Raw genomic sequence first — 27942 nt, forward strand, 5'->3', positions numbered from 1 at the left:
TGGAGTAAAATTGGGGGGGAAAGCTTAACAACTTCTATCCTCAAAAAAGGTCAACAGCTTTGGTCGCATGTCTCAAGCATATCCCTCTTTGAAAAAAGTTTGGACACCCCTGGGGGAAATTTGGGGGTCGTATTTTTGTTACAGTGGTACCTCGGGTTACTTACACTTCAGGTTACAGACTCTGCTAACCCAGAAATAGTACCTCGGGTTAAGAACTTTGCTTCAGGATGAGAACGGAAATCGTGCTCCGGCGGCATGGCAGCAGCGGGAGGCCCCATTAGCTAAAGTGGTGCTTCAGGTTAAGAACAGTTTCAGGTTAAGAATGGACCTCCAGAACGAATTAAGTTCTTAACGAGAGGCACCACTGTACTCTCTTCACACAGTCCTAGCCAGAACCCCAGCCACGGTTCCAAGCTTGAACGATGGTTGAAATCAAACCGTCCTTTCCTTCCTTCCTTGCGAAAAGGTCACGGGACAAGGTTAGAACACAGAACAGAAGTAGCCCAATTAGTTGCAATTAGAAAATCTGGCGTGTGAAGCCTGGAAGAGGAGGAAGGGCAGCCTTTCATCCCAGGCCTTTTCTGCATCAGTATGCAGCCGAAGAGCGCCAGTGTGGCTCAGTGTCCTGGGGCAGCTTGCATCTCAGTTTCCCCATCTGTAAAATGGGAGTAACAGTGACCTACTTCTCAGGCTGCTGCAAGCACGGGCAAGATGAACGGCTGCTCATGTAAGATCCGACATCAACCACAAACAATTTCAATCCACGCTGCAATCCACAGAAAACAGAAACAGTCTTGTCGTGCCTAAGCTTTATTTGATATCACACTCCAAAAGCTCTGATCGGTCCTCCTCCTGTTTTCGCTTGATCAGTTTCAGCTTGGATAGTAACAGTGGGGGGAGGCGGAGTAACCTCAGTGCCTGAAATCCATCTTCAAACTTTAAGGGAAGGCTGGCTCTCAGTAACCTAGCCAAATCTAGCTGGAATAAAACTATATTTCTGTTGCAACAGGGAATAAGCCTGGTGCCTTCCATAGGTTAAGAGCATTAGAGGAGGCTGCTAAATCAGGCCAGGGGCCCATCTAGTCCAAAATCCTGTTCTCACAGTGGCCAACCAGATGCCCATGGGGAAACCCACAAGTGGGACCCGGGTGCATAAGCATCATTCTCTCCTCCCGTGGTTTCCAGCAACCACAGTTCCAAAGCATTACTGCCTCCAACCATGGAGGCAGATATTGTTGGCCTCCACCTCTTACCATCCCTTCCCATTGGACAGGCTGGCTAGGGCTAATGGGAGTCAGGAGTGCATTGCAGAGGTTGGACTAGATGACCCTCAGGAGTCCCTTTTCCAGCTCTACAGTTCTATGATTCTAACCTCTAGAGAGCACGACCACTGGCTGCTACTCCAGCGGCATTTTGTAAAGGGATGGGGCAGCGAGGATAACTGTTAGGAAACCAAGATCGATGGTTAAGGGTGTTTTATCTCATGGCAGGGGACGCAGGTGGCGCTGTGAGTTAAACCACAGAGCCTAGGACTTGCCGATCAGAAGGTCGGCGGTTCGAATCCCCACGACGGGGTGAGCTCCCATTGCTTGGTCCCTGCTCCTGCCAACCTAGCAGATCGAAAGCACCTCAAAGTGCAAGTAGATAAATAGGTACCACTCTGGCGGGAAGGTAAACGGCATTTCTGTGTGCTGCTCTGGTTCGCCAGAAGCGGCTCAGTCATGCTGGCCACATGACCCCAAAGCTGTACGCTGGTTCCCTCGGCCAATAAACTGGACCTAATGGTCAGGGGTCCCTTTATCTTTAACTCATGGCAGAGAAGGTTGGTTCAGGGTTTAGCCACATTTAAATTTCACCTGCTCATTCCAGGCACAATCTGCACTCCAAAGCTCCATATATGAGAGTTCTTTCTTTTTTCCCCTCCAGAGATTTCCCCATGAAAACCCGGTCTTTAAAGCTCCATCGGAGCAAATGGCTGTCTGTGGGAAACCCCATTTGACATTTGTTCTGAATGAGCACTAAGGAATGAGATTCCACAGGGCAAAAATAAAACCAAACACTCAGACACAGAGCTTTCGAGGGCAGACCTATGCTTGGGCAAAATGTAAGGGTGGAGAAGCCCTCTCACATGTACACCCCTCACACTTGGTGACTTGAGCGTCAAAGGGCTGCTTGCGCATGAAAAACAAGCATCCCGGGTCACCTCACACATTCTGCTTTGGCACAACGGTCACTTCACACATTCAGCTGCCAGTCATCTGGTGCTGATGAGAAACTAAATTATAGAGCCCTGGTTTATTTTCCGCAGAAACATCACACATATTATTACTGTGCTTTGCTTGTTAGAATACATACCAAGGGGCGGGTGTCATGTGGCCCTCCAGATGTAGCTTGACTGTCTCCTATGGTGCCTGAGCACTAGACACTCTGGCTGGCGGCGATAGGAATTGGAGTCCCACAGCAACTAGAGGGCCACAGGTTCCCCATCCCTGATATAGACCCTAACAGAATATAACCACAAAGGATAGCTTGGTCTGTAAGTATTTGCCATGCTTACAACACTATCCATGTTCAGGGGCAGCCTATCTCAGAGCACCAGATGCTGCAAACAGCTAGCATGCGATGACCTTTTGACCAAGTGGACTCTGGCCCATGAAAAATATTCCACAATTAATTTACTGGTCTTTAAAGGTGCTAGCAAGGGACGCGGGTGGCGCTGTGGGTTAAACCACAGAGCCTAGGACTTGCCGATCAGAAGGTCGGTGGTTTGAATCCCTGCGACGGGATGAGCTCCCGTTGCTCGGTCCCTGCTCCTGCCAACCTAGCAGTTCGAAAGCACATCAAAGTGCAAGTAGATAAATAGGTACCACTCCAGCGGGAAGGTAAACGGTGTTTCTGTGCGCTGCTCTGGTTCGCCAGAAGCAGCTTAGTCATGCTGGTCACATGATCCGGAAGCTGTACGCCAGCTCCCTCGGCCAGTAAAGTGAGATGAGCGCCGCAACCCCAGAGTTGGTCACGACTGGACCTAATGGTCAGGGGTCCCTTTACCTTTACCTAAAGGTGCTAGCAAGACTCTCCCTTGAAATTTGACACTCTCAGTTACATTTGCTTAGGAAACTGAAGGAGATGGGTCCTTGCTCCCATCCAGCAAGGAGTTCCTAGCGAGCTTGTGCTAAGAATTAAAGCTATGCTGCATCCAATAATAAGGAAAGATAATGAGCGTTAGGCACAGTCAACCCATGATCAAATCTGTGGTCACAGCAAGGCACTTTGAAGTCCTCCTTCAATTGCACCATCAAAGGGATGGGTGGCTCCATAATTTGCTCAGTTAAAAAAGGGAGAGTCAGAGCCAATGATGCTCCATGAAAGGACCAGGCTGACTCTGCTAAGGGCTGGCTGGACAAACTAGACCAGGGCTAGCATGATACCAAGCTGGCCCCCAAAGGTTGCACTACTATCTTAGGTCACCACCGTCTCACCTAGTGTGCAGAAGCAACTCCTCAATCTGGTGCCCTCCAGATGTTGTTGGACCTGGGAATGTTGGAAGAATTCCAGCTGAAATAGGAGTGGAAATTGCCGGTGCTCAGAATGGAGATAATAATAATAATTTATTATTTATACCCCGCCCATCTGGCTGGGCTTCCCCAGCTACTCTGGGCGGCTTCCCCCAAAAATATTAAAATACTGTAATACATCAAACATTAAAAGCTTCCCTAAACAGGGCTGCCTTCAGATGTCTAAAAGTCTGGTAGTTGTTGTTCTCTTTGACATCTGGTGGGAGGGCGTTCCACAGGGAGGGCGCCACTACCGAGAAGGCCCTCTGCCTGGTTCCCTGTAACTTGGCTTCTCACAGTGAGGGAACTGCCAGAAGGCCCTTGGAGCTGGACCTCAGTGTCCGGGCTGAACGATGGGGGTGGAGACACTCCTTCAGGTATACAGGGCCGGGGCCATTTAGGGCTTTAAAGGTCAGCACCAAGACTTTGAATTGTGCTTAGAAACGTACTGGGAGCCAATGTAGGTCTTTCAAGACCGGTGTTATATGATCTCGGCGTCCGCTCCAACCCAGCAGAAATCAACCCAGCAGATACGTTTGGCATTTGCAGCTGCCGGTGTTGTTTTCAGCCCGCAAATAATATGCAATTGATGGCTTTCCTCAGCACCAGCACCTATTTGCGCGGTGTTTCCTTTGCACTGAAATGGATGGTGCACAGTAACGTCATGATAACGTAGTTCCTTGTGTAAAATTCCACCACAGCAGGCCACAAGATGAGTAGCGCAGTTTTGATCAGAAGCCAAACTGCAGCAGAAGGGAAACAGCGCTGCATGGGACAAACCTGGGTTGGAACAGAAATCAATGCTTTCTTACATCCCCCCCCCCTTTGAACTCCAATTCCCATCGGCCCCAACCCTGGGGCTGAAGGGAGTTGTGGTCTAAGCTATCCAGAGGGCAGCAGGTTAGGGAGGCTGGTTTAAGCTCCAGGAAGCCTTTCTGAAGGGATTCATTGGGAAGTAAATGCCAGAAAGCAGGCGTCAATGAGAGTGGGCGAAATAACCCTTACGGTCACCAGGTAGGAAAGAGATTGTGGCTCTGATGTAGGACGTGTTGTACTTAAGGCCTCTCTGCCCAAACTTTTCTTTAACAAGATCAAAAAAAGAAAAATAGAGGAGGATCTGACTCCTCCTAGGACAACTTGTTCTGGAGCTGGGAATAATTTTGGGGGGATTTAGCATCTTCCCGAATGTCCAATGAGCTCCCAGCTTCAACTCGCTTTGTGTCTCCCTGTTGGCCGAAAACGGACACGCAGAAGGATGCTTGTTCCCCTTCTGCGACATTCATAACACCTGATGTGTCTGCTTTAGAGGCTTCGCTGCGACCCAGCGGTGGTGTGTCAGGTGGACAAAGCGTCCTCTGGAGATGCAGCGACATGGGTGGCCATGCATGTGTGGCTGAATGTCTTACAAAGCATGACTGTGGAACAATCACACCATCCCTAATCCATACTGTCATTCGCTAGCTTGGAATATTCATCAGATGCAGGCAGGATGGTCACCATTAGTCACCATGGCTATGTGGAAGCTCCAGGTTCAGAGGAAGTCTACCTCTGGGCTGTTGGAAGGAGGAGACTTCATGCCCTGCTTCAGGGCTTACCAAGCTGGCTAGTGCAAGTCTTGTGTGGCACCTTGAGGGCCAACAAATTTATTAGGAGCACAGGAAGTTGTCCAGCTAGCTCAGTATTGTCCACACTGTCTGGCAGAGACTATCCTGGGTTTCCGCCCTACCTAGAGATGCTGGGGACTGAACCCAGGACCTCCTACATGCAAAGCAGATGTTCTACCATTGAGCTACAGCCCTTGCTTATGACACAAGTTTTTGTGGACTGTCCACATTCTCCATGGTGAATGTGCACAATGGCTGGTCATTATGCATATTAACTGATGAGTTCCACACCACTCATAACATATATTCCAAATTTAATGGTTTCTGGGTGATGTGGAAGAACCCCAGTGCTTCTGATAACTGGATCTATCCTTCTGAGATCCACCTCCAGCTGGCTTGACATCTTCCTGTCCTCTCTTTGCTGTTGCCCCCACTTCATGCATTTCCCCATCTCTCAAGACTGGCAATCACCTTGACGGCTAAGTCAGAGCCATTTCTCCATCAGCAAGCACGTTCAAGGCCTTCTCCCACGTAGCAGAGGTGGGAAACTGTGAATGGCAGGTCAGGAGCATTATCTGAAGAGGTGTTTGGGAAACGTAACCCATTTTGACTATGCACCAGCGGCTACAGACAAGCATTGCCTGGGCTCATTCCATGCGTTCCTTCACAGCAGCCAAGCCATATTCCAATGAGGTTTACAGTGCATCTGCACAAGTTTATTTTTGCAGGGTATTTTCATATAGCTGTATTTCATTATATATCCCCTAGTGACTCCTTCAGGAGCGTTGAAGAGAGTTCCCTACTCTTGCTCTTAGCCGGTTTGCAGATTTCTTTCTTTCTTTCTTTCTTTCTTTCTTTCTTCCTTCCTTCCTTCCTTCCTTCCTTCCTTCCTTCACTAATCTCTGCATGCATGCAACAGCCTAAACGGCCCATGTCTCAAGACGAGTGATAGGAGGATCTGCCCATTGCTGTTCTCTCGGTTTCTCAGTTTCCTAATCTTCGGTTCAGCTCTTCACATTCCTGCAGCAATCTGCGATTCCACCCACCCCACCTCCCCACAAAAAAATCTCCATCGGTTAATTTTCCAGCATTTTACTGCAAATTTCTCCAATTTTTATGCAAGTTTCTCAAAGCGATTTCTCCTCATATGTATGTTGTTTTCATGTTGAGGTTCGTTTTCATGGACTCTCTCACCTATTATAAGTGCTTTGGTAAGCACTGTGTGCTTGGAAAAAATGCACTGCAAAATTCGTAGAGGTTTGAATTTGGAAGAACGGCTGTGTTTCAATCCGCATATTGTTTCAGAAAGTGCACATTTGATAGAGTCAGACTTAAATGTGAACTGAATAGAATGTCCCCTCCCTTCCCTTCTTCCATCTCTAATTTCTGTCGTTATGTGGTTTATCTACAACTCTTGTTTCAAAACGTGGCTGGAAATGACCATGGGAAATCACCTGTGGGATGCTTGAGTCCCGTAGTGTGAAATTGACGATGGGCTCCAAGAGGGCCGGATTTAGGTTTGATGAGGCCCTAAGCTACTGAAGGTGATGGGGCCCTTTATATGTCCAGCTGTCATTTGTCAAGGATGCGGGTGGCGCTGTGGTCTAAACCACAAAGCCTAGGACTTGCCGATCAGAAGGTCAGCGGTTCGAATCCCCACAATGGGGTGAGCTCCCGTTGTTCAGTCCCATCTCCTGCCAACCTAGCAGTTTGAAAGCACGTCAAAGTGCAAGTAGATAAATAGGTACTGCTCTGGCGGGAAGCTAAACGGCATTTCTGTGTGCTGCTCTGGTTCACCAGAAGTGGCTTAGTCATGCTGGCCACATGACCCGGAAGCTGTACGCCAGCTCCCTCGGCCAATAAAGCAAGATGAGCGCCGCAACCCCAGAGTCGGCCACAACTGGACCTAATGGCCAGGGGTCCTTTGTCAACAACAAATTGTCGCTGGTTTTTTGTGTTAAATATATGCTATATGGGAATTTATGGACCTAATAGGTATCTAAAGCCATTTGCATATGCAGAATGTAGGCACCCTATATATAGAAATGAGCAAACCAGTGATATTTTAGGGAGCAGGCTAGCAGGCGGGGCCCATTACTTACATCATGGGAGCCTACACAACACAAAACACTGTTGCTGTATGTAGGTTTTATTTTATTTGCTTTCTGTCTTATATTTTGGAAATGTACATCCAGGGGGTTTTCCCTTTAATTTTTTTTTTGGGGGGGGGGGGCTAAGAGAGTGGGGCCCTAAGCTGTAGCTTGTTTAGCTTATACGTAAATCTGGCATTGGGCTCCAAGCCTCTTACCTCACATTCTGTGAAAGCAGCACATTCCCCTCACACTGATTCAACCTGGCCTGTGTGGGAATGGACCTTGGTCAGAGCAGGGATCGAGGGAGGATCACGCTGAGCTGAACTCATGGTGTAGAAGGACAATAAAGCAGAGCAGCAAACACAAGGGCAAAGTTCTTTGGAGATGCCTTCCCTCAGCGTAATCACCTCTCACATCTGCCCAGATGACATAAGGCCTCTGTGGCACAAACAATTGTGGCGGGGAGAAAGACTCAACGGAATTGTATTTGATTGTGTGAAAGAAGCTTCTAGATGGAACTCTGGGTGATAACAGATCTGCACAAGCTCTGTTGGGTGTCAGCCATGTCACACGGTCCCAGCATTTGGTAAAGCCATCACAGCTTCTGACTTGAAATCGGCCGTCCCGGTTTTTTAGGCTTGGCCCCACACCCCTCACAGCGCTGCCCCAGCAGTGGATCCTGCCTCTCTGCCCCTCGCAACATGGCGGTCAGTTCTGAGCTTGGCGGCACGGTTTGATGATGTCACTTGCCAGGGCACTGCCAGGAGCCGGAGGCAGAGAGACAGACAGACAGGGAGGCTTAAAAGAGTCCCAGTGCAAACTGGAGCTGATAGTGGCAAGTCTTGAGCAGCTGGGGTCCACCAGGTCGCGGATACTGAATTGGGCCACGGATCCAATTTGGATCGTGATGCTGCCACATGGGATCAAGTGAGCCCACTTTGCAACCCAAGTGGGATGGAATCATTCCTAGCCATCTACAATTCTATGAGCTACAGAAATGTTTTTGCCAGACTCCATCAGAGGAAAAAATCCAGGATTGTCACATCCTGACACGAAGGAGGATAAGCTACAGGACCCGCAGATTTATTCAGTAGTTTGGCCAGTGAAAAGCAACCTCCAGAAACTTGAAATCCTCCATTCCTAGTGCTGGGAGCCATGAGCGTGAAACAGAACCTCCACCTGCAGGGGCAGTGTACCTGGGAGTCATAATGTTGAGGGCAAACAACAGGCAGGGCTGTTGCCTTCCTATTTTGCTGTGGGGCTTCCCAACTGTCTTCTGGTTGGACGCTGTGGGAAAGAGGATGTTGTGCTAAGATGGGCCTTTGGTCTGATCCCATTGAAGGACTGTCCTGATGTTCTCAATAGTGTAAAGGTAAAGGTAAAGGGACCCCTGTGAATTAGGTCCAGTCATGGCTGACTCTGGGGTTGCAGCACTCATCTCGCTTTACTGGCCGAGGGAGCCGGCGTACACCTTCCGGGTCATGTGGCCAGCATGTTTAAGCCGCTTCTGGCGAACCTGAGCAGTGCACGGAAACACTGTTTACCTTCCCGCTGGAGCGGTACCTATTTATCTACTTGCACTTTGATGTGCTTTCGAACTGCTAGGTGGGCAGGAGCAGGGACCGAGCAACGGGAGCTCACCCCGTCGCGGGGATTCGAACCGCCGACCTGCTGATCGGCAAGTCCTAGGCTCTGCGGTTTAACCCACAGCACCACCCCTCAATAGCATAGCCTGTGCTGAAAGGGATTCTGAGATTTCAAAGGCAACAATTCACACCAATTCAGCCGCTTCTCAACAACCTAAAACCTACAACTTAAAACCAGCTTCCTAAAAAATGCTTTTGCAATCTGACCTCTGATGGGTTCCTTTCTCTACGGCACAATCCCATTCTCCCCCACACTTGCACCTCCCCCCAAAACCGTGAATCTCGCTAGTAATTGCAGGATGCAAAATGATTGGCCTCCTGGAGATGAAAGGAGAGGGAGAATAAACAGGTGTGCTTAGCAAAATTCACTTTGTTCCTACCTCTGGCTTTCCCAACAGTTAACCGTCCGACTCTTAATTGTGTGTTTCTGGACGCAGACCAGCAGCCACCTTTGAGAAGGTGGGAAAACAGGTGAATTAATAATGCCCGTTTTTCTCCGGTACTGAAATGACCTGACATTTTATACACGCTAATTAAAAGAGGGAAGTAAGGGCCGCACAGCCTCTCCACTTCCATAAACAGCCTGGAAGGAATCTGAACCACAGTGACATTAATGCCCCTTTGTTTCTAATCCATTCAGAAATGCAGACCGACAGCATATTCTGAATACCCAGCTGGTGTGTTCAAATCTAAGGGAAAAGAAGCAGAAGACAATGAGAGAGAGAGAGAGGGTGGGGTGGGGGCTGGAATCTATGCTTAAGAAAGATCAGTATGGAAAAAAATAATATCTGGCAGTGGGAAATAAGTAGACATCTTTTCTTACTAAGGAAACAGAAAGGGGTTCGTGGAACCATAGCAGGATGCAAGCTAAACCTTTCGTGGAAACCTTCTCGGTGTTGGCCCCACAATTCTGGAACACTCTCCCTGGTGAGGTCCAACACGCTCCCTCTTTGCCAAGTTTTTAGACAGAATACATTTTATAATTGATCCCTGACATTTGATGTGAGGATTTGTGAATTCTCCATCCTTTTAGCAGAGGTTGGGTGGCCGATGCTTTAGCTGAGATTCCTGCATTGCGGGGGGGGGGGGGACTAGATGACCTTTGGGTTCCTTCCAGCTCCACAATTCTACAAAATTGCTGCAGCACAGGATTTACAGAGCTCTGCATGTTTTCCACGTTAGGCGGAGAAATGCTGCAAAACAACCCTGACTCAGAAAAGAAAAAAATATAAACCGAGAAATCTTCAAAGATGCCTTTGGAGCTTGCACGAAGGCAACTTAGCTTCCAGCCAGGCAGCAGATACCGACCGGTGCCTCCAAGCAAACAGAACTGCCTTAGCAAGGAGACGCAGGGTGCTGTTTATCTAACTGCGTTTGTTTAGCCCTGCCTCCAGGTTAATCCTCTTTTTGACATCGGTTGCCACTTTCCAAACTGTTTGTGTGCTGTAGCAGTTTTCCAGTGAAGCTGCCACCCGCCTCTTGCCAGCATGGACGCAAACATTTCCTTATAGCAACTCAGGTTAAACAGTGTTATAAGAAAATTTAAGATCTTCTATATATATAAAATAAATGTACCAACCAAGCACGTACATAGATCAGCACAGGAAGGCTGACCTGAAACCCTTTTGACTCCCAAACTGACCAAATGTTTTCTCTGCAAGGAGGGGGGGGGGTCAGGGAGCTTTCCCATTGTTACAGGAATTTAGTAATCACCATTTCAAAGGGTGACAGACTACCGGGAAAGGCAATGAGATAAGGCCTTATCAGATAACCTGGCAGACAGGAAAAACAACAACATTCAAATTTCTGTTTTAGATCGCCTTTTCTGTGATGTAAGTATGATGTTTGTAGGGGGTGGTCTTGGTTACACCCCTTCTGTGATGTGTGTATGATGTACGGAGGGATGGTCTTGAGCTCCAGGGCAGGGAATTAAAAATGTCTAGATAAGGACAGGCACACCTTGGTTCTGGGTCTTCCTCTTTTCCTGCGTGTGCGGATAGCACCCTGTTGCAACAGATCAATAAAGATCAGGCTTACTAGCTGCGAGCCTCTGACCTGGATCAGAAACTAAGTACCGTATTTTTCGCTCTATAAGAGGCACTAGACCACAAGACGCACCTAGTTTTTGGAGGAGGAAAACAAGAAAAAAAATATTCTGAATCTCAGAAGCCAGAACAGCAAGAGGGATCGCTGCACAGTGAAAGCAGCAATCCCTCTTGCTGTTCTGGCTTCTGGGATAGCTGCACAGCCTGCATTCGCTCCATAAGACGCACACACATTTCCCCTTACTTTTTAGGAAGGAAAAAGTGAGTCTTATAGAGCAAAAAATACGGTATTTATCATTACAAAAGACTGGCCAGGCTCCCCAGGCAATCCAGTCAAGTGACCATTAAACAGGTAACCTGGTAGATAGGAGGTAAACAAAGCACTCAGATTTCAGCCCTTCTGTGATGTAGGTATGATATTGGGGGGGGGGGGCTTGATCTACAGGGTGGAAATATCAAAAGTCTATATAAGGGCTTGCACACCATTGTTCTGGGTTCCTCCTCTCTCCTGCTTGTGGTGAGTGAGGACCTTATTGCAACAGATCAGGCTTACTAGCTGCTTTGCTTCTCAATATTCTCTGGTTGGCCTCTGTTATTTTCTCCTACCAATAGGGAACCCACGTAAGGACTCTCTACGGGCTGTTGGATACTCCATAAGGGAAGAAGGGCAGCTTTTGTTTAGAACAACAGGGAGCCTCTGTGACCTGGGGCCAGTCACTGCTTCCCAGCTGAACCAACCTCACAGGGCTGTTGTGCGGATAAAATGGGGCTGGGGAGAAGCCATGTGTGGCACCTCAAGCTGCTTGGAGGATAGGTGCAATGTAAATAGAATAAGGAAGTCAATGAACTGTGCACGAAGTGCGTCACACGTTTGCAATGGGCAGTAGAAAGGCTATAAAGGTAATGATACCCCTGACCATTAGGTCCAGTCGTGGCTGACTCTGGGGTTGCGGTGCTCTTCTCGCTCTACTACCCAAGGGAGCCGGCGTACAGCTTCCGGGTCATGTGGCCAGCATGACTAAGCCGCTTCTGGAGAACCAGAGCAGCGCACAGAAACGCTGTTTACCTTCCCGCCGGAGTGGTACCTATTTATCTACTTGCACTTTGACGTGCTTTCGAACTGCTAGGTTGGCAGGAGCAGGGACCGAGCAACGGGAGCTCACCCTGTCGCGGGGATTCGAACCTTCTGATCGGCAAGTTCTAGGCTCCGTGGTTTAACCCACAGCGCCACCCACGTCCCTTAGAAAGGCTATAGATTAATAATAATTACAAAGTGCTTTGTACAATTGCAATAAGCTTTATAAAGGAAACAGCTACAGATCATTATTCGGTGATAAGGAAGATGATGAGAGGGCTGTGACGTCAGGCAGCTAGCAAATTGGCCGGCTGCACAGAGGGAAGGCTTAAGTGGGTCAGGACAAGAGGCACTGCCTGATCGATAGATCTGCATTTAGTGGACTGAGTTGATGGCATACACATGCCACTTAGCCATGTGTGCCTCAGTTTCCCAATCTGTGAAATGGGTCAGGTGAGAGCATTCTTACCACCCATAGAGAGGAAACAATGAGAGGAAGTAAGGAGATGCAATGAGGTTAAGGGTATGTTCTTTCATGTGTGGTGGACCTGTAAAAGGGTAAAAGAGTATTGGGAAATAATTACAATGAATTGAAAAAAATGTTTAAAAGGACCTTTCCAAAAAAAAAGAACCCAAAGTCTTTTTTGCTGGGGATAATTCAGATGGAAATTCCCAGCTGTCAAAAAAGGTTATTTACATACACCACTGTTTTGTTAGCCCCAAAATGGAAAACGAGTGAGGTCCCAACCAAAGAAGAATGACAACTTAAACTTTTGGAATATGCACAGCTTGCAGAACTAACTTATAAAATAAGAGCAGAAGAAGAACATTTGTTTAAAGAAGATTGGAAAGTGTTTATTGAAAATGTGAAAACGTTAGCAGCATTAAGATAAATTCAATAGTGTAAATAAATTTTGATGGACGTAATAATGGAATACTGAATGGTTTAGTTTATATAAAATATGCAGGGATTTATGCTTTGCAAAATGAACCATGGAAAGAGAAGGTTAGTCATTGATATTTTAAGGTTGTCTAAATGAATATTCTAAATTGTAAAACAGAAAATTATATATATATATATATATATATATATATATATATATATATGGAAGCAATGCTAAATTAATGAATGATTTACACAAGGAACCCTACTGATATGCTGGAATGAAAGGCTCTGAATGCAATATAACCAGGATGATTAATTGATTACTTTTTTAAGCCAAAGAAGGAATATGCAAAACAAAGTGGATGGGGGGGGGGTACAATCTGCTTTCTACCAAGAAGGAAGGGCCACTCCAACAGAGAGCAAACTGAGGCACAGAAGGCCTTTGTTACCAAGCTAAATCCCCAACGCAATTCACATATTATTCTAAGCTCACCCTAGCCTGCCAGTGGAAGTTTGCTTCCTAACGCCATCAAGTTTCTAGCCCTCATGAATGCAAAGATAGTCTTGAAAGTGTGTGATCAAGTGCTCTGGCTCTCTCCACAGGTTGTCGCTGTGGTCATGGACATGTTCACGGATGTAGACATCTTCAAAGATCTCCTGGACGCGGGTTTCAAGCGGAAAGTGGGCATCTACATCATCTTGGACGAGACCAACTTGAAATATTTCCTCCAGATGTGCGAACGAGCCCAGATGCACGCCGGGCACCTCAAGGTAAGGCTAGCCCTGATCCCTAAGAGTCGTCCTGTTAGATTTCTGTAGAAAAAAAGGACCTCTGGCAGCGCCTTAAACACAAAGCAATCTCTTTGAGCCAAAGGTGTAATCAGTAGCTTCTCCAATTACTAGCTTCTCATTACTGAAATTGCAACTTTCCCAAATTCCATGCCCTTTGCTTTAAAGAAGATGGAAGAACTCATAGAATCATAGAATCATAGAGTTGGAAGAGACCACAAGGGCCATCGAGTGCAACCCCCTGCCAAGCAGGAAACACCATCAGAGCATTCCTGACATATGGTTGTCAAGCCTCTGCTTAAAGACATCCAAAGAAGAAGACTCCACCACACGCCTTGGCAGCAAATTCCACTGTCAAACAGCTCTTACTGTCAGGAAGTTCTTCCTAATGTTTAGGTGGAATCTTCTTTCTTGTAGTTTGGATCCATTGCTCCGTGTCCGCTTCTCTGGAGCAGCAGAAAACAACCTTTCTCCCTCCTCTATGTGACATCCTTTTATATATTTGAACATGGCTATCATATCACCCCTTAACCTCCTCTTCTCCAGGCTAAACATGCCCAGCTCCCTTAGCCGTTCCTCATAAGGCATCGTTTCCAGGCCTTTGACCATTTTGGTTGCCCTCCTCTGGACACGTTCCAGTTTGTCAGTGTCCTTCTTGAACTGTGGTGCCCAGAACTGGACACAGTACTCCAGGTGAGGCCTGACCAGAGCAGAATACAGTGTCACCATCCATTTATATATCCAGGTAGGAAGGTCCTGGGTTTGCATGCAGTCACCATGGCACCAGTTCTGCCAGCAACTCTGTCAGTAAGAGCATGCGACTCTTAATCTCAGGGCTGTGGGTTTGAGTCCTGCGCTGGGCAAAAGATTCCTCCATTTGCAGGGGGTTGGAGTAGATGACCCCCGTGGTCCCAGCTCTATGATTTTACGAATGGACTGTATCCAACCAAATTCAACAGTTCTACCCAGAGTAAGAAACCCTGGATGGTTAAGTCCAGTCAAAGGTGACTATGGAGTTGCCGCGTTCATCTCGCTTTCAGGCTGAGGGAGCCGGCGCTTGTCCACAGACAGCTTTCCAGGTCATGTGGCCAGCAGGACTAAACCACATCTGGCGCAACGGGAAACCGTGACGGAAGCCAGAGTGCACGGAAATGCTGTTTACCTTCCCGCCGCAGTGGTACCTACTTATCTACTTGCACTGGCGTGCTGTCGACCTGCTAGGTAGGCAGGAGCTGGGACAGAGCAACAGGAGCTCACCCCATCGTGGGGATTTGAACCGCCAACCTTCTGATTGGCAAGCCCAAGAGGCTCAGTGGTTTAGACCACAGCGCCACCCGCATCCCTAGTCACACCCATCAATTGCAACGGGTCTAAGTCGGAGAAGGACCAGCCTTCTCCCAATATGAGAAGGTACCACCCAATATGTATTTATTGTTAGTAAAGACTTTGATGAGTTTCACATCACACTCTCTCAACAATCCTTTCAACAACCCCGGAAAGTGGGCTGATGGTTTGTGTATATGTCACACAGGCCAGGGAAACCTGAAAAATTTGGTATCAAATTCAACTTCCTGAGAATTATTTTTGAAAAACAACAACAACACAAAGTTTCTAGGACTGATTAATGTAAAGATACACTTGAAAGAATAAGATCTCAGATGCCAGAGAGGTAGGTAAAATAAATTCCCAGGAGTCAGTACAAACACTTCAGACCTGTGCAGCTATTTGCCCTTTCTTGTGAGCAGCAAAGCCAGCATAATTTGTAGAAAACAGTCAAGATGGCAGAATAAATTATGTGAAGAGAATATATGCATTTTTTTAAAAAAAATACAACATTCGGGGAATACAACAGTCCTTGGCACATAATTCCAATTTGCTTAGCCGAGAGTGTCTGAAAATTATTATCCCCATTTTGCAGAGGGGGGAAACTGAGGCTAAGAGAGAATGGCTACACAGTGAGATTTGAACCATCCTTCAAACATCTGAAGGTGTGTCTCTCAGAAGATGGAGTGGGCTCGTTCTCTGTTGTTCCAGAGGAAAGATCTAGAACCACATGTGTGGAAACAGTAGAGAAGCAGATTTAGGAGCAAATTTCTAACAATGTGAGGTGGCAGGCTCACTTTCACTGGAAGTGTTTAAGCGGAGACTGAATGCCCAACTATAAGGGATTGTGCCCTTGAAAGATCCTGCAATCCTGGATGAGAGGGTTGGACTACATGGCCTCTGAGGTCCCTTGCAACGTGATGAAGAGTATGGCCTTTTCTGTGGTGGCTCCCCAGTTGTGGAATACTCTCCCCAGAGAGGCTCGTTACATGTATTTCAGCACCAGGCAAAAAACATTCCTCTTTACCCAGGCCTATGGCTTTTAAATAACCCGTGCCTTTAAAAGTGTGGAGAAGAGGACTGTTGTTATTATTATGAAAGTTTTACTTTTAGGCTGTCTGTCCGTATGCTTTTTTATTATGTTTTTGTCACTGAAGTTCTGTAATGTGTTTTTAATGTTGTGTACTGACCCGGGATCTTTTGATAAAGGGTGGTATATAAATTGAAATAATAATATTAATAAAGTCAGAGACTTCCTGGCTCTGCGCTCACATTCTCAACCACAATGCTGACTCAATCTACAATGCCAGAAATCTTATGCTGGCGTAGCCATGATCATGGTGCATAAGGGTACTGAAAACAGAGGAAGAACCCTCTTGGTGTTCTCCATCGCAGCTGAAAAGACCATGTGTGGTGGGGGGAAGGCTGTTAAAGAGCAACCACAGGGAAACTCAGGGACTCAGCTGACGAATCAGAGCCACACATTTTGCCCTTTTGGATGTCAAACGTCACCTGTGCCAAAGTCAAGAGTTTGTGGTTTCGTTTTCAAGCCTGCAATCGTACTTTAACCCGTGGGTCTCATAAATACCACAGCCTCTGGCCTAGACTTGGCTGCTTCAAGGAAAAAGGAGGCATACTTGGCATATTCCCCGTTCAGCTGTTTTATTCTGCAATCCATATCTATTGCGCTGCTCAGGAAACGGCACACCTCTCCCAGGAATTACTTGAGGATGCAGCCAGTTCTGAGGAAGCGATTGCAGTGGGGAGAACAAGCTCAGCAACCGACAAACTCAAAGGCAGCTTAAAAGGAGGGCTGGAGATATGAATGGCTGTCAAAGTCACACCTTTCCAAGGAAATTATTTCTGATGAATAAAGGTAAAGGTAAAGGGACCCCTGGAAGACACAAGAACTACCCACTCTGGAAGAATGGCAGATGAAGGCGATGGACTATATGGAATTGGTGGAAATGACCGGCAGAATCCGAGACCAGGGAGAAGAGTCAGTGGAAGAAGACTGGAAGAAATTTAAAGAATACTTACAGAAACATTGTAAAATTAATGAATGTTAGAATGATGCTGGATTGAAGTTAAGTGGGATTTTTTTAGCAGCAATGATAAGGAATATGTAAAGATGGATTGCTAACAGGTGATAATTTAAAGTTATAATATGTGAAGACAAAAGATTAAGATAAAATTAAAGAGGGAAAGGATTTGCTGAATTAACCAATTGAACTGGAATGCAAGAAGGGGAGGTGTGGGGAGGTCGGGGAAACAAGTAAATGAAAAATATGAAATGGAAAGACTGATTTGTTTTTAACTGTTTTTATTTTGTATTTTCTTCTTCTTTTTACTCTTTTTTATTATTTTTTTCTAATTTTTGTAATACATTGAAAACTTTAATAAATATCTTTTTAAAAAAAAAAATAAAGGTAAAGGGACCCCTGACCGTTAGGTCCAGTCGTGGCCGACTCTGGGGTTGCAGCGCTCATCTCGCTTTATTGGCTGAGGGAGCCGGTGTACAGCTTCTGGGTCATGTGGCCAGCATGACTAAGCTGCTTCTGGCGAACCAGAGCAGTGCATGGAAACGCCGTTTACCTTCCCGCCAGAGTGGTACCTATTTATCTACTTCCACTTTGACATGCTTTCGAACTGCTAGGTTGGCAGGAGCAGGGACTGAGCAACGGGAGCTTACCCCGTTGCAGGGATTCGAACCGCCGACCTTCTGATTGGCAAGTCCTAGGCTCTGTGGTTTAAGCCACAGTGCCACCCGCATCACCATTTCTGATGAATACAGCTAGGTAAATGAATACAAGAAACTCCCCGTTTACACACGTATCTTTGCGAACCTGGAAGTGGCACAGAAAGGGGCAAAAGCAGCCCCAAAAGAGTATGAAAATGGAGCGAAAATAGCAGCTAGCAATCCCATGAGCCTTTGCACTGACCTTCGAAGCCTTTGGAAACTTGGACTTTGAGAAAGGAGGTTTGGAGGGAGTAATTGTGATGGAGTTGGTGGACGTTTTTAAAGGGTTTTTTCCAAGGGTTTCCAGAGGTTTAGAGAGCCTATGGGAAACCAGCAAGCAGGATTCAAGCTCATGAGCACTTTCGCCTCCTGAAGTTTCCAGCAATGGGTATCAGAAGCATTACTGGAGGTGGAACATAGTAGCCATTGATAGTGTTATCTTCCATGAATTTGCCTTATCCTCTTTTCAAGTTGGTGGCAGCTACTGCCTCTTGCGAGAGCAAGTTCTACAGTTCAACTACGTGTTGTGTGAGAAATGCTTTCTTCTGTTCTGAAACTTCCAACTTTCAGCTTCACCATATATCGGGGGGGGGGGTGTCTTTATCCCCATCCTACCCAGAGATGCCAGGGATCAAACATGGGATCAAACGGCCTCGGTCCAGAATACCTGAAGGAGCGTCTTCACCCCCATCGTTCTGCCCGGATGCTGAGGTCCAGCTCCGAGGGCCTTCTGGCAGTTCCCTCCCTGCGAGAAGCCAAGTTACAGGCAACCAGGCAGAGGGCCTTCTCAGTAGTGGCACCCGCCCTATGGAACGCCCTCCCACCAGATGTCAAAGAGAAGAACAACTACCAGACTTTTAAAAGACATCTGAAGGCAGCCCTCTTTGGGGAAGCTTTTAATGTTTGAAGCATTACTGTATTTTAATATTTTGTTGGAAGCTGCCCAGAGTGGCTGGGGAAGCCCAGCCAGATGGGCGAGGTATAAATAATATATTATTATTATTATTATTATTATTATTATTATTATTATGACATCGGTTGGAAAGCAGAAGGTGGACTGCATAGGCCTTTGGTCTGAGCCAGCAGCCTTCTTACATATCGCGTGCTTTCATTCTTAGTTCCGCAAACCTTTGCCCGTTAAAGCAAGGTGGAAGCAGTGCTATCCCTAAGCCACCCTGACATTGATTTCTGCAGTAGGCAAGCTTCAACTAGCTATTGCAATGGGTCAACACACAGCACCTCAGGAAACCCTATCAAATGAGAAACCCTATCAAACGAGAGAGTGTTTGCCAAGTGAGTCAGCCCTTTGCAGAAGCGGAGATTGTGTTGTTCCCGGGTCACTCATTCATCTGCGGGTGTTTGCTTCTGTTGTTCTTCCTATTGGGTGCTTAAACAAACAGGGCTTCCTTAACGATGATGCCATCCCTGAGAGGAGGAAGCTGGGCATTTTTGGCTGCTGCAAGAGCGTTCGGCAGTTCTTCTCCCTTCTTCTTTTCTTTAGATGGGTGTTGCCCAAAGAACGCCTTTTCCCCTTTTGTGCTTTTCTGAAAAAGGAAGGCCCAGACAGAGAAAACGGATGACGCATGCTGGCCGGCCCTCACTTTGGGGTCAGACAACTCTTCTTCCAAGTAGAGATGTGTCGGCCAAATGGCATCTGGCTGCGGCAGAAACCAGGGAATGTCAGAACAAAGAGGAGCCCTCCTTGCTTTGTTTTGTGGAAGACAAAAACACAGCCAAAACCAAAAACAAGCCTAACCTATTAGTCAGGAGACTGTCTGCCTTAAAACTGCTTTGGGGACAATGAGTAGGATGGAGGTGTCAAGGAATGGCAGGACGAGGGGGGTGGGGTGGGAGGCAACAGCTGGGAAACCCCCAAGGGCAACCCCGGGGGAAGACGGCTCAGAGCCATGGGATTGGTGGTGGGACACCAAGGAGAGGTCAGAGGGAGATTAGGAGGAGGTGCTGGATGCTGTAGGGGCAACAGGGTTTAGTGAGCAGGAAGAGCCAGTGACAGAGAGCAGTTCAGACTCTGAGGCTGAAGCAGAGGAGGAGGGTCAAGAGGCTCCTGAAGACTCCAGGGAGTCTCCCTCTCCTGCTGCGACAAGTTCCCCTCCTCACTGGTCTCCAAGAACGTGCAGAATAATCAGGAGCGGATAACAGAGGCCAGAGGGGCAGAGGCGCAGTTTGAGATTGCTTGGGAAACATCCAGGCGAAAGGTGGGAAGATCTTCAGTCCCAGCAACTGCTCCATAGGAACAACACCAACTTGGAAGCGTTGCTGAGTTGTATGTTGTTTCCTTGACTAAAGAGTTAACTTCACCAACAACATGCTGACCTGTTTCTGACTCCAGCCCTGACAGCAGAACTTGTGGAACAACTGGAGAAGAAAGACCAGGGCTGTCCGAAACCTGTCCCTTTAAGCTCAGTAGAGATTTCTGCTTTCTCACATGCTGACACTGCATGTTTGGAGCAACTATTCATGAAGGCAAATGCGTGGTTTTGCAACGCAGAGTCAGGTAATTGTTTCAGAGGAGGTACATGTTATTATTGCCAGCAAGTAGCCTGATTGGATGTCATGCTTCCCGTTCAAAAGTAGAGGCATTGCTCAAAGCGCTATAACTCAGATCTAAATCACTATTAATCATCATCCACCAGAGCTATCGGCTTCCTCATTAAAAACATAATCCTGTGCATGTTTACTCAAGAGCAAGCAGCATCGTTTTCAGTGGTGCTTGCTCCTAGGTAAGTGTGCATAAGGTTACGGCCTTAGTCACATTTTTCTTTCTGGATGATCTGGTTGCATTTTGAAACCTCCTGCTGTCTTGACACACATATCTGCAACAGCCAATGCGATGCTGTCAATTGCTAGGACTGCTACCAATACCATATTACAGTGGTACCTCGGGTTAAGTACTTAATTTGTTCCGGAGGTCCGTACTTAACCTGAAACTGTTCTTAACCTGAAGCACCACTTTAGCTAATGGGGCCTCCTGCTGCTGCAGTGCGATTTCTGTTCTCATCCTGAAGCAAAGTTCTTAACCTGAAGCACTATTTCTGGGTTAGCGGAGTCTGTAACCTGAAGCGTATGTAACCCGAGGTACCCCTGTACTGGGAGGAGAACAGCCATACAGTTTCTACCACTTGCCGGCTTCTGATCAAAAAGTCAATAATAATAATAATAATAAATTTTATTTATACCCCGCCCTCCCCGGCCAAAGCTGGGCTCAGGGCGGCTAACAACAATCAAAATAATCCAACATTCTAAAAACCTTTCATTATAAAAATTAATTAAAATCAAATTGATGGCAACCATTAAGCAAGATTTTGTGCAGATTGCCAGAGGAGGGGGTCAGGCTGCGCCCTGACCAAAGGCCTGGTGGAACAGCTCTGTCTTATAGGCCCTGCGGAAAGATGTCAGGTCCCGTTCAAGTTCAGCAAAAGAGACTACAGTATCAGCCTGAGTCAGAAGAATGAAAACACTTTTGGAACAAGGCCGATGAGGAAATAACCAAGCCAAGCCCCACACTTTCCATTCACAACTTTGCAGCTCCCCCTCAAGCCAATGTTTGCCAAGCTGTCAAGAGGTGTAAAATGTCATGTTCTTAGTTGGCCCGGTGGCGTATTTTTACAATCCATAAATCCATCACTCTCCTCAAATCTGGGACTTACAAAATTGAAAGTGGCTGTTTTAGGAGTTAAGAAATCCAACTGGGAAACACTTAAGACAGGAAAGGCAGGAAAATCCAGAGGTCTGTTTTCTCCGACTCTCCCGGAGATTCTATCTATAGCCTTTGGCATGTCACATGTTGTGACAATGATTACCTCGGCTGGCTTGTTCCTTAACCTTTATTTTGATTCCCCAGTTGTTGTGTTGCATTGTATCAGTGTCGTTCTATTTCATCTATGCATTTAGTGCCATCTTTTGTTCATGATGCTTTGAAAAGACCCCCTCTGCCCCAAGGGGCTTGCAATCAAAAATAAACACTCTTGATTTTGCAGGAAATGTATTGCTTGGAGTTGCTTGGAGCCAGTGTGGTGTAGTGGTTAAGAGCGGTAGTCTCGTAAGTCTGGGGAACCGGGTTCGCGTCTCCGCTCCTCCACAAGCAGCTGCTGGGTGACCTTGGGCCAGTCACACTTCTTTGAAGTCTCTCAGCCCCACTCACCTCACAGAGTGTTTGTTGTGGGGGAGGAAGGGAAAGGAGAATGTTGGCTGCTTTGAGACTCCTTAAAGGGAGTGAAAGGCGGGATATCAAATCCAAACTCTTCTTCTTCTTCTTCTGCTTTGATATAAAATAAATGTGCTTATTAAAAATAAAAAATATGCACAAGGAAACGACAGAGGGAGGGGGAAATGGAGGAGTGGGTGGACAAGGGGAGAATGGACATATATTATAAAGCTCATCCAGTATACATTTAAAGCACAAGGCTTCCCTCACAGAAACCTGGGGGCTGTAGCTTCCCCAAGATGTTCGTTCATTCATTCCCTCGCTCCTCTGCATTTACAGAATCTCAGAGTCCGCACAACCGGAGGCACGGAGTTTTTCACCCGCTCGGCCACTAAGTTTAAGGGCGCTTTGGCACAGAAGTTCATGTTCGTGGATGGAGACAAAGCCATGAGTGGTTCCTACAGGTACGTGGACTTCCGAGACACTGCCCTTTAGAGACCAGCCGAGAATCTGCTGCTCTGCTCGCAGTTTTTGATAAGGAATTCAGTGCCGCTTGAAACCAGACAGCTCAGTTGGCAGAGTGTGAGACTCTTAATCGCAGGGTCATGGGTTCCAGAACCCTGCCTTGGGCAAAAAAAATTCCTGCATTGCAGGGGGTTGGACTAGATGACCCGCACTGTCCCTTCCAACTCTACAGCGGACACGAATGCAAAAATTCACACAGCCTCTTCCATTCCGGCAGGCCTTTCAATAAGCAGAAGCGGTTCATGGGGGTGGAGACAGAGCTTGGGACCAGTTTACTTGGGGGGGGGGTCGCCTTACCCCAAATAGGCTCACTCAACTGCTTCGACCTGAGGAACAGACAAGTCACAGGCGCCACATACTTTGTTAGGACGTGGCAACCCTTTGCCACATTTTGTTGCACATCCCTTTACCTTTTAGGCCTTTGGGAGGCAGATTTTAGCAGATCTTTTGTTTTCATCTAAATACAGGAAGGGGCAGGCAGCAAGTCATTAATAACTCCCTGATCTGTTCCTACCCAGCTTCACCTGGTCCGCTGCGAGAACCGACAGGAACATCATCTCGGTCCTCACAGGACAGGTGGTCGAGGCATTTGACAAGCAGTTCCAGGAGCTGTACCTCATGTCTCGGGGGGTCAGTCTAAAATCTATCCCCATGGAAGAGGAGCCGGAACCAGAGCCTCTCGTACTGCCCACTCTGGCCCCTGTGAACCCAGCCGTGGTGAAGAAAATGTTCAACCCCAAGTACGCCCTAGTCAAGGCAAAGAGCGCTGAGCAGATTAACAACAGCAAGGCCAGCAGCGACAAGAACGTCGCCGAACAGCAGAAGGCCGAAGCGAAGAAGAAAGCCATCCCGGAGGCTCGGGTATCCGAGAGGCCCAGCGACGTCGTCGAGACGGCGCCGCCTATTCACCCAGGACTGCTCAACCTGGAGAAAGCCAACATGTTTGAATACCTGCCAACTTGGGTGGAACCTGACCCAGAACCCGGGAGCGAGATCTTGGGCTACATCAACATTATCGACCCCAAAATCAAGAACATCCAGCTGTCGCAGATGAACCGCATCAAGGTGTGCGACGTCTCAAAAGCCAATGCCCAGCACAAGAAGATGCTCAGGCAAAAATCCCAAGAGGCTAAAAGAGGCCACGACAACCAGCCTGCCACGATGCCTTGCCAGCAGCTCGATGCTGCCACTGCCCTGGCCCAAACCCAGGAGGCCCGTCCGAACCCCACAGCCAGCCCCACAGAAAAGACTCCAGGAAACTCGAGGAATGGAGAGACATTCGCCACTCTGGGCAACAGTCAGCACTTGAAGCAGCCACTGGACGCACAAACTCAAGGCCAAGGGGACAGCAAGGGCGCTGCGCCCCCAGTCCCCAAACCACGGACAGTCCACGTGACGGACTTGATCTCCGCCAAAGCTGTATGTGCCGAGGACGGAGCTGCTTCGGCAGAGGACACCCAAACGCAGCATCCGGGGACCGGGGCCACAAACGCAACACAGAATGAGAGTCCCGAACAGGGTCCCGATGCAAGGAGCAGCTGCAAACTCAGTCGGCAGGCGTCCGTCTATGAGGAAGTAGCCCCCTTCCCCGTGAACGGGGTTCAAGGGGGCGAGGCCGAGGAGGAAGAGGAAGAGGAGGACTATGTGACGTTAAGCGACCACGAGAGCCTGTCCGGCAGCTCCGCCACCAACCACAGCCACCTCCACTCCGATGCGTCCTCCGTCTCCGATGAATACTGCAAGGGGAGGCGGCCCTGCGGGCCTCTGCGGAGGACCAATTCCGACTTCCTCCCCAACGGAGGCGGCCACAGCCCTCAGCACCACCCAGACTTTCAGAGGAAGCTGAGTGAGCCCTACATAAGTCGGGGCACCTTCCCCAGTCCTCTGGGGAGCCCCCAGCCGATGCTAAGCCTGGGGGTGGCCAGCCAAATGAGGAGAAGAAGCGACAGCGTGGAGGAGATTAGGTGTGTTTTGGGAAGGGACCGTAATCCGCATGCTTTGCCCGACGGCTACAATACCTGTCTGAGCAATGCTCCACAGGTAGGATTATCTGTTGTACCCTTTTACACTTAGCTTGTTGTAAAGTTCTGTAACGTAACAAGAGACGGCACACGAAGCACAGCTGAGAGCTAATATAGGTCAAACCTATATAGGATCAAACCTGTAATAATATAGCTTTGATCCCAACGCATGATTGCTGTGCTAATGACTGCGACTGTCGCCTGATAATCTGTATTTTTCACTGGGTGGGGCAGATGGGAGGAAGGCACCGGGTTCTGGAGGTGGGAAGACAGTCATCAAAAGATCTGGGCCAAAAAGCTGGTTTGGTTGTGCATTCCAAAATGGTAGACAACTCAGAGAACTATGGTCACATTCACACAATACATTTAAAACTTTAAACAGTTGTGGCTTCCCCCAAAGAATTCTGGGAGCTGCAGGTGTGTTTTTTAAAGAGTGCTGCAACTTGTTCGGAAACTCCTGTTTCCTTCCTCGCAGAGCTACAATTCCCAGATTTCTCTAAGGAGAAGCCTTGGCCTGTTAACCCCTCTGGTAGTTCTGCTGGGGAGGAATACAAGAGGTGCCCTAAAAACTCTCAGCATCTTTAAACGACACGTCCCACGATTCTTCAAAGGAAACCACAATTGTTTAAAGTGAAAGGATATTGCTTCGAACGGATAGAGCACTTGGGGCCTAGCACTGGGTGCAAGGGAGAGCGATCTCTGTTCTCCAAACACTGGTTCTTATGCAGGCGTAATGAAACAACACACTCACAAGAGAGAGGTATCAGCACCCTGACAAATAAATACTTAGAAAAACAAGTCTTTGGGGGTGAGGGGAGAGTGCCCACCAAAGGACTGAGCGCCCACTTTCAGTGGCTGTTGCTGGGTAGAGCTGGAACGAGACAGAACAGAAGAGAAAATGGGATGGAGCACTTTAAGAAGGAGGACTCACCGCTGCAACATTTTGTTGCAGGCCCCACACGTAATCGTTTAATTTCATATCGCCAGAGGCGATACGTCTGCCAGACTCTGACACTTTAACACGGCCTCCGCTCCTCCCAAACCGCTGCATTTTGAGGGGAAGCTGATCCACGTTAGGAAATCGGAGGAACAGCCCCAGGCCTGCGGGATTGCGGGCCTCTGCCGTCCCAAATCGCGGCAGCCTCTTTGGCACCTAAGCGAGAGCAGTGTGTGTGGATTTTGCCACCTATGCAAAGCGGAGTGAGGCATGGCCCGGCCTGCCCACGAAAACACACCCTGCTTAAGCTGCGTCGCTGTCTCTCCTTGTTCCAAATGCGGTCATCAAAAGCATAGATGCCTGGGCGCATTCTCACACGAGAGGAGCGTCACAAACATGCTATAAAACAGGGAGGGCGGCATCTGTTCGTCAACATTGCAATGGCTGGCTTTGTGGGATTTGCAAACAGGCCAAGTAAGCTGCACCTTAGAGCCTCAGATAACAAGGGGCCTCTCAATAAATTATATTTGGCTAAATTTCAGGTTTTGCCCAGCCGGCAAGAAATAAATAGGCTCATGGCAAGTTACATATTTTTGCCGAGTTGTACATTTCCAGTTGCATCCTCGCCTACGTATGTGCATAAATGGAAATATAAAACTTCATTATTTCTATTTTCATTGTTCTTCCTGTTAGAATAATACACATTTTGGGGGGGATATCGCTATGGGGTCTTTTACATTTGGCGTAGCTTAACGAGAAAGATGCTTGTAAAAAAATAAGTCCATATTGTTCAAAACTGCATACAAAAATGTGTTTATTAAGAAAAACTCGCACTAAAATGCTGATTGGTTTTCATGAGGATTCTAATTTTTTTCCCCTTAACGAAATAGTAATTGCGGACTGTTGCGGAAATATGTGGGAACTGATTTTAAGACTGGGGAAACGAGCGCCTAAATTGCCAGATCTAGCCATCCTTATATAGGTTGCACCCTTACTTCTGAGTAGCTGCTTAGGAGGCTTGCAAGCCGTGGGTGATGTAAGAACATAGTTCTCTGGATGAAAGAAAACTTATCTCAGCCAAGCACAACACATTATCTGCCTGCGCTTGGCCACTTAAGATGCTGATGATACTTTCAACTCGCCTTCCCTCTCCCAGGGGCTGGTCGACTTTTGCAAGGCTGGGCGTGCCAAGGCCTTTGAAGTCTTGACGCAGCCGCGTCCCCTGACCTGGCATGCTATTATTGACTGGGTCAGGCTGGTTTCTGTTACGCTTGCAAGATGCTTAAACAGGCCAGGTGTTTCGGGCTGCTCTGATGAGCTGCCCGTAGCCACTGAGAGCTCAGAGGCCCTTTCAAAATCGCCTCTTGATTGCAAGCCCTACCAAGCAGGGTTTCCAGTTCTCTAGGACTGGCCGAAAGCCCCCAAGGTTTGCCTGGCCCCCTCCAGGTGGCAAGGGAAGGGCCTGAATCTCCAGGCGAGCAAGGGTCCCTCTAATACTGAAAAATGATTAAGACGACAATGTGTGCAGCATGCAAGCTTCTTCAGCCTGAAAAGACCTGGCTGGAAATTGTTGTATGGAACCTTCAGGGAGTCCTCTCCTCTCCCAATTAACTTCCGTCTCCAGGGCTCAGTGGTGGGAGGGTGCAGAGGAAGGATAACCAGGATGTGCCCCATGACATCACCAGCACCCACCCCCTATGTGTCAGGTTTGAGGTCTGAAATTCTAGAGTCTGGGGTGCTCCTGATCTGTCAACGCTACTATGAAATCAATTCTCTTTCATTGTCTGCTTTCTTCATTGCTTCCATTTCTTTACAATATAATATTCATGCTGCCATCATCATACACGAGGTTATCACCTCATGCTTCTGTTCCACTGAACCCTCCCTATTACTTAAGAGGAAGAACACAAGGACAGCACATGCCCCCATCCCTTTACATATTTTAAAAAAGTAAAATAAAACTTGTTGCTGTTGAACTTCTAACAAATATACTTCCCCACACCTGCTTTTAAAAAGGAGACTGGGCAAGCTGACGGAGGGTGGATTTATCCATGGCTACTAGTCATGGTGGCTCAATGGAACCTCCAAGTCCAGGAAAAGTCTACTTCAGAGTAACAATTCATGGGCAGAGGCAAGAGAAGAAGAGGCCTGTTGTCTCCGTGACAGCTCCTCCTTCCGTGGTGCCTCAGGAGTATTAGAAAACTGTAAGGATTGGGTCCCTGAGTTTCCTTCTTCAGGGTTATTGCAGCTTACCTGGATACAGGATCCGGCTTATCATTCCAGGCATGATGATGACAACCATGGGGAGCATTTTTAAATAGCTGGCTAGGATGGACCCGGCCTTGGCATGATTGAGGTTCTTTGCTGAGAGAGACCTCTGGACAATGACCTGGGAGAAAGAGAGAGAGAGAAAAGGATGTACCGTATTTTTCGCTCTATAGGACGCACCCGACCATGGGACGCACCTTGTTTGAGAGGGGGAGAACAAGAAGAAAAAGAAATCTCCCCATCTCTGCTCAGCGCCCCTTCAGCGAAGCGG

General features: G+C 47.7%; 3 protein-coding genes across 4 annotated transcripts in view; 2 read left to right on the forward strand and 1 right to left on the reverse strand.

Moving 5' to 3' along the window:
- Positions 1-27942, forward strand: part of LOC310664458 (uncharacterized protein) — a 541032-nt gene that overhangs the window by 56095 nt on the left and 456995 nt on the right. The window lies entirely within an intron of this gene.
- Positions 1-27942, reverse strand: part of SLC5A10 (solute carrier family 5 member 10) — a 118020-nt gene that overhangs the window by 29376 nt on the left and 60702 nt on the right. Inside the window, exon 9 of the mRNA XM_083413536.1 lies at positions 27657-27792. Coding sequence (XP_083269662.1) covers positions 27657-27792 — 136 coding nt within the window. The remainder of the gene's footprint in view (positions 1-27656; positions 27793-27942) is intronic.
- FAM83G (family with sequence similarity 83 member G) overlaps positions 1-27942 on the forward strand; it is a 52387-nt gene that overhangs the window by 2200 nt on the left and 22245 nt on the right. Inside the window, exons 3-5 of one of the 2 annotated variants that reach the window (XM_083413467.1) lie at positions 13507-13674; positions 22260-22384; positions 22964-24485. In XM_083413467.1, coding sequence (XP_083269593.1) covers positions 13507-13674; positions 22260-22384; positions 22964-24485 — 1815 coding nt within the window. The remainder of the gene's footprint in view (positions 1-13506; positions 13675-22259; positions 22385-22963; positions 24486-27942) is intronic. The other variant, XM_083413468.1, reaches the window with a different exon arrangement.

Source organism: Podarcis tiliguerta (assembly GCF_965153285.1).
Source record: "Podarcis tiliguerta genome assembly, chromosome: 14".
Taxonomy (NCBI): domain Eukaryota; kingdom Metazoa; phylum Chordata; class Lepidosauria; order Squamata; family Lacertidae; genus Podarcis; species Podarcis tiliguerta.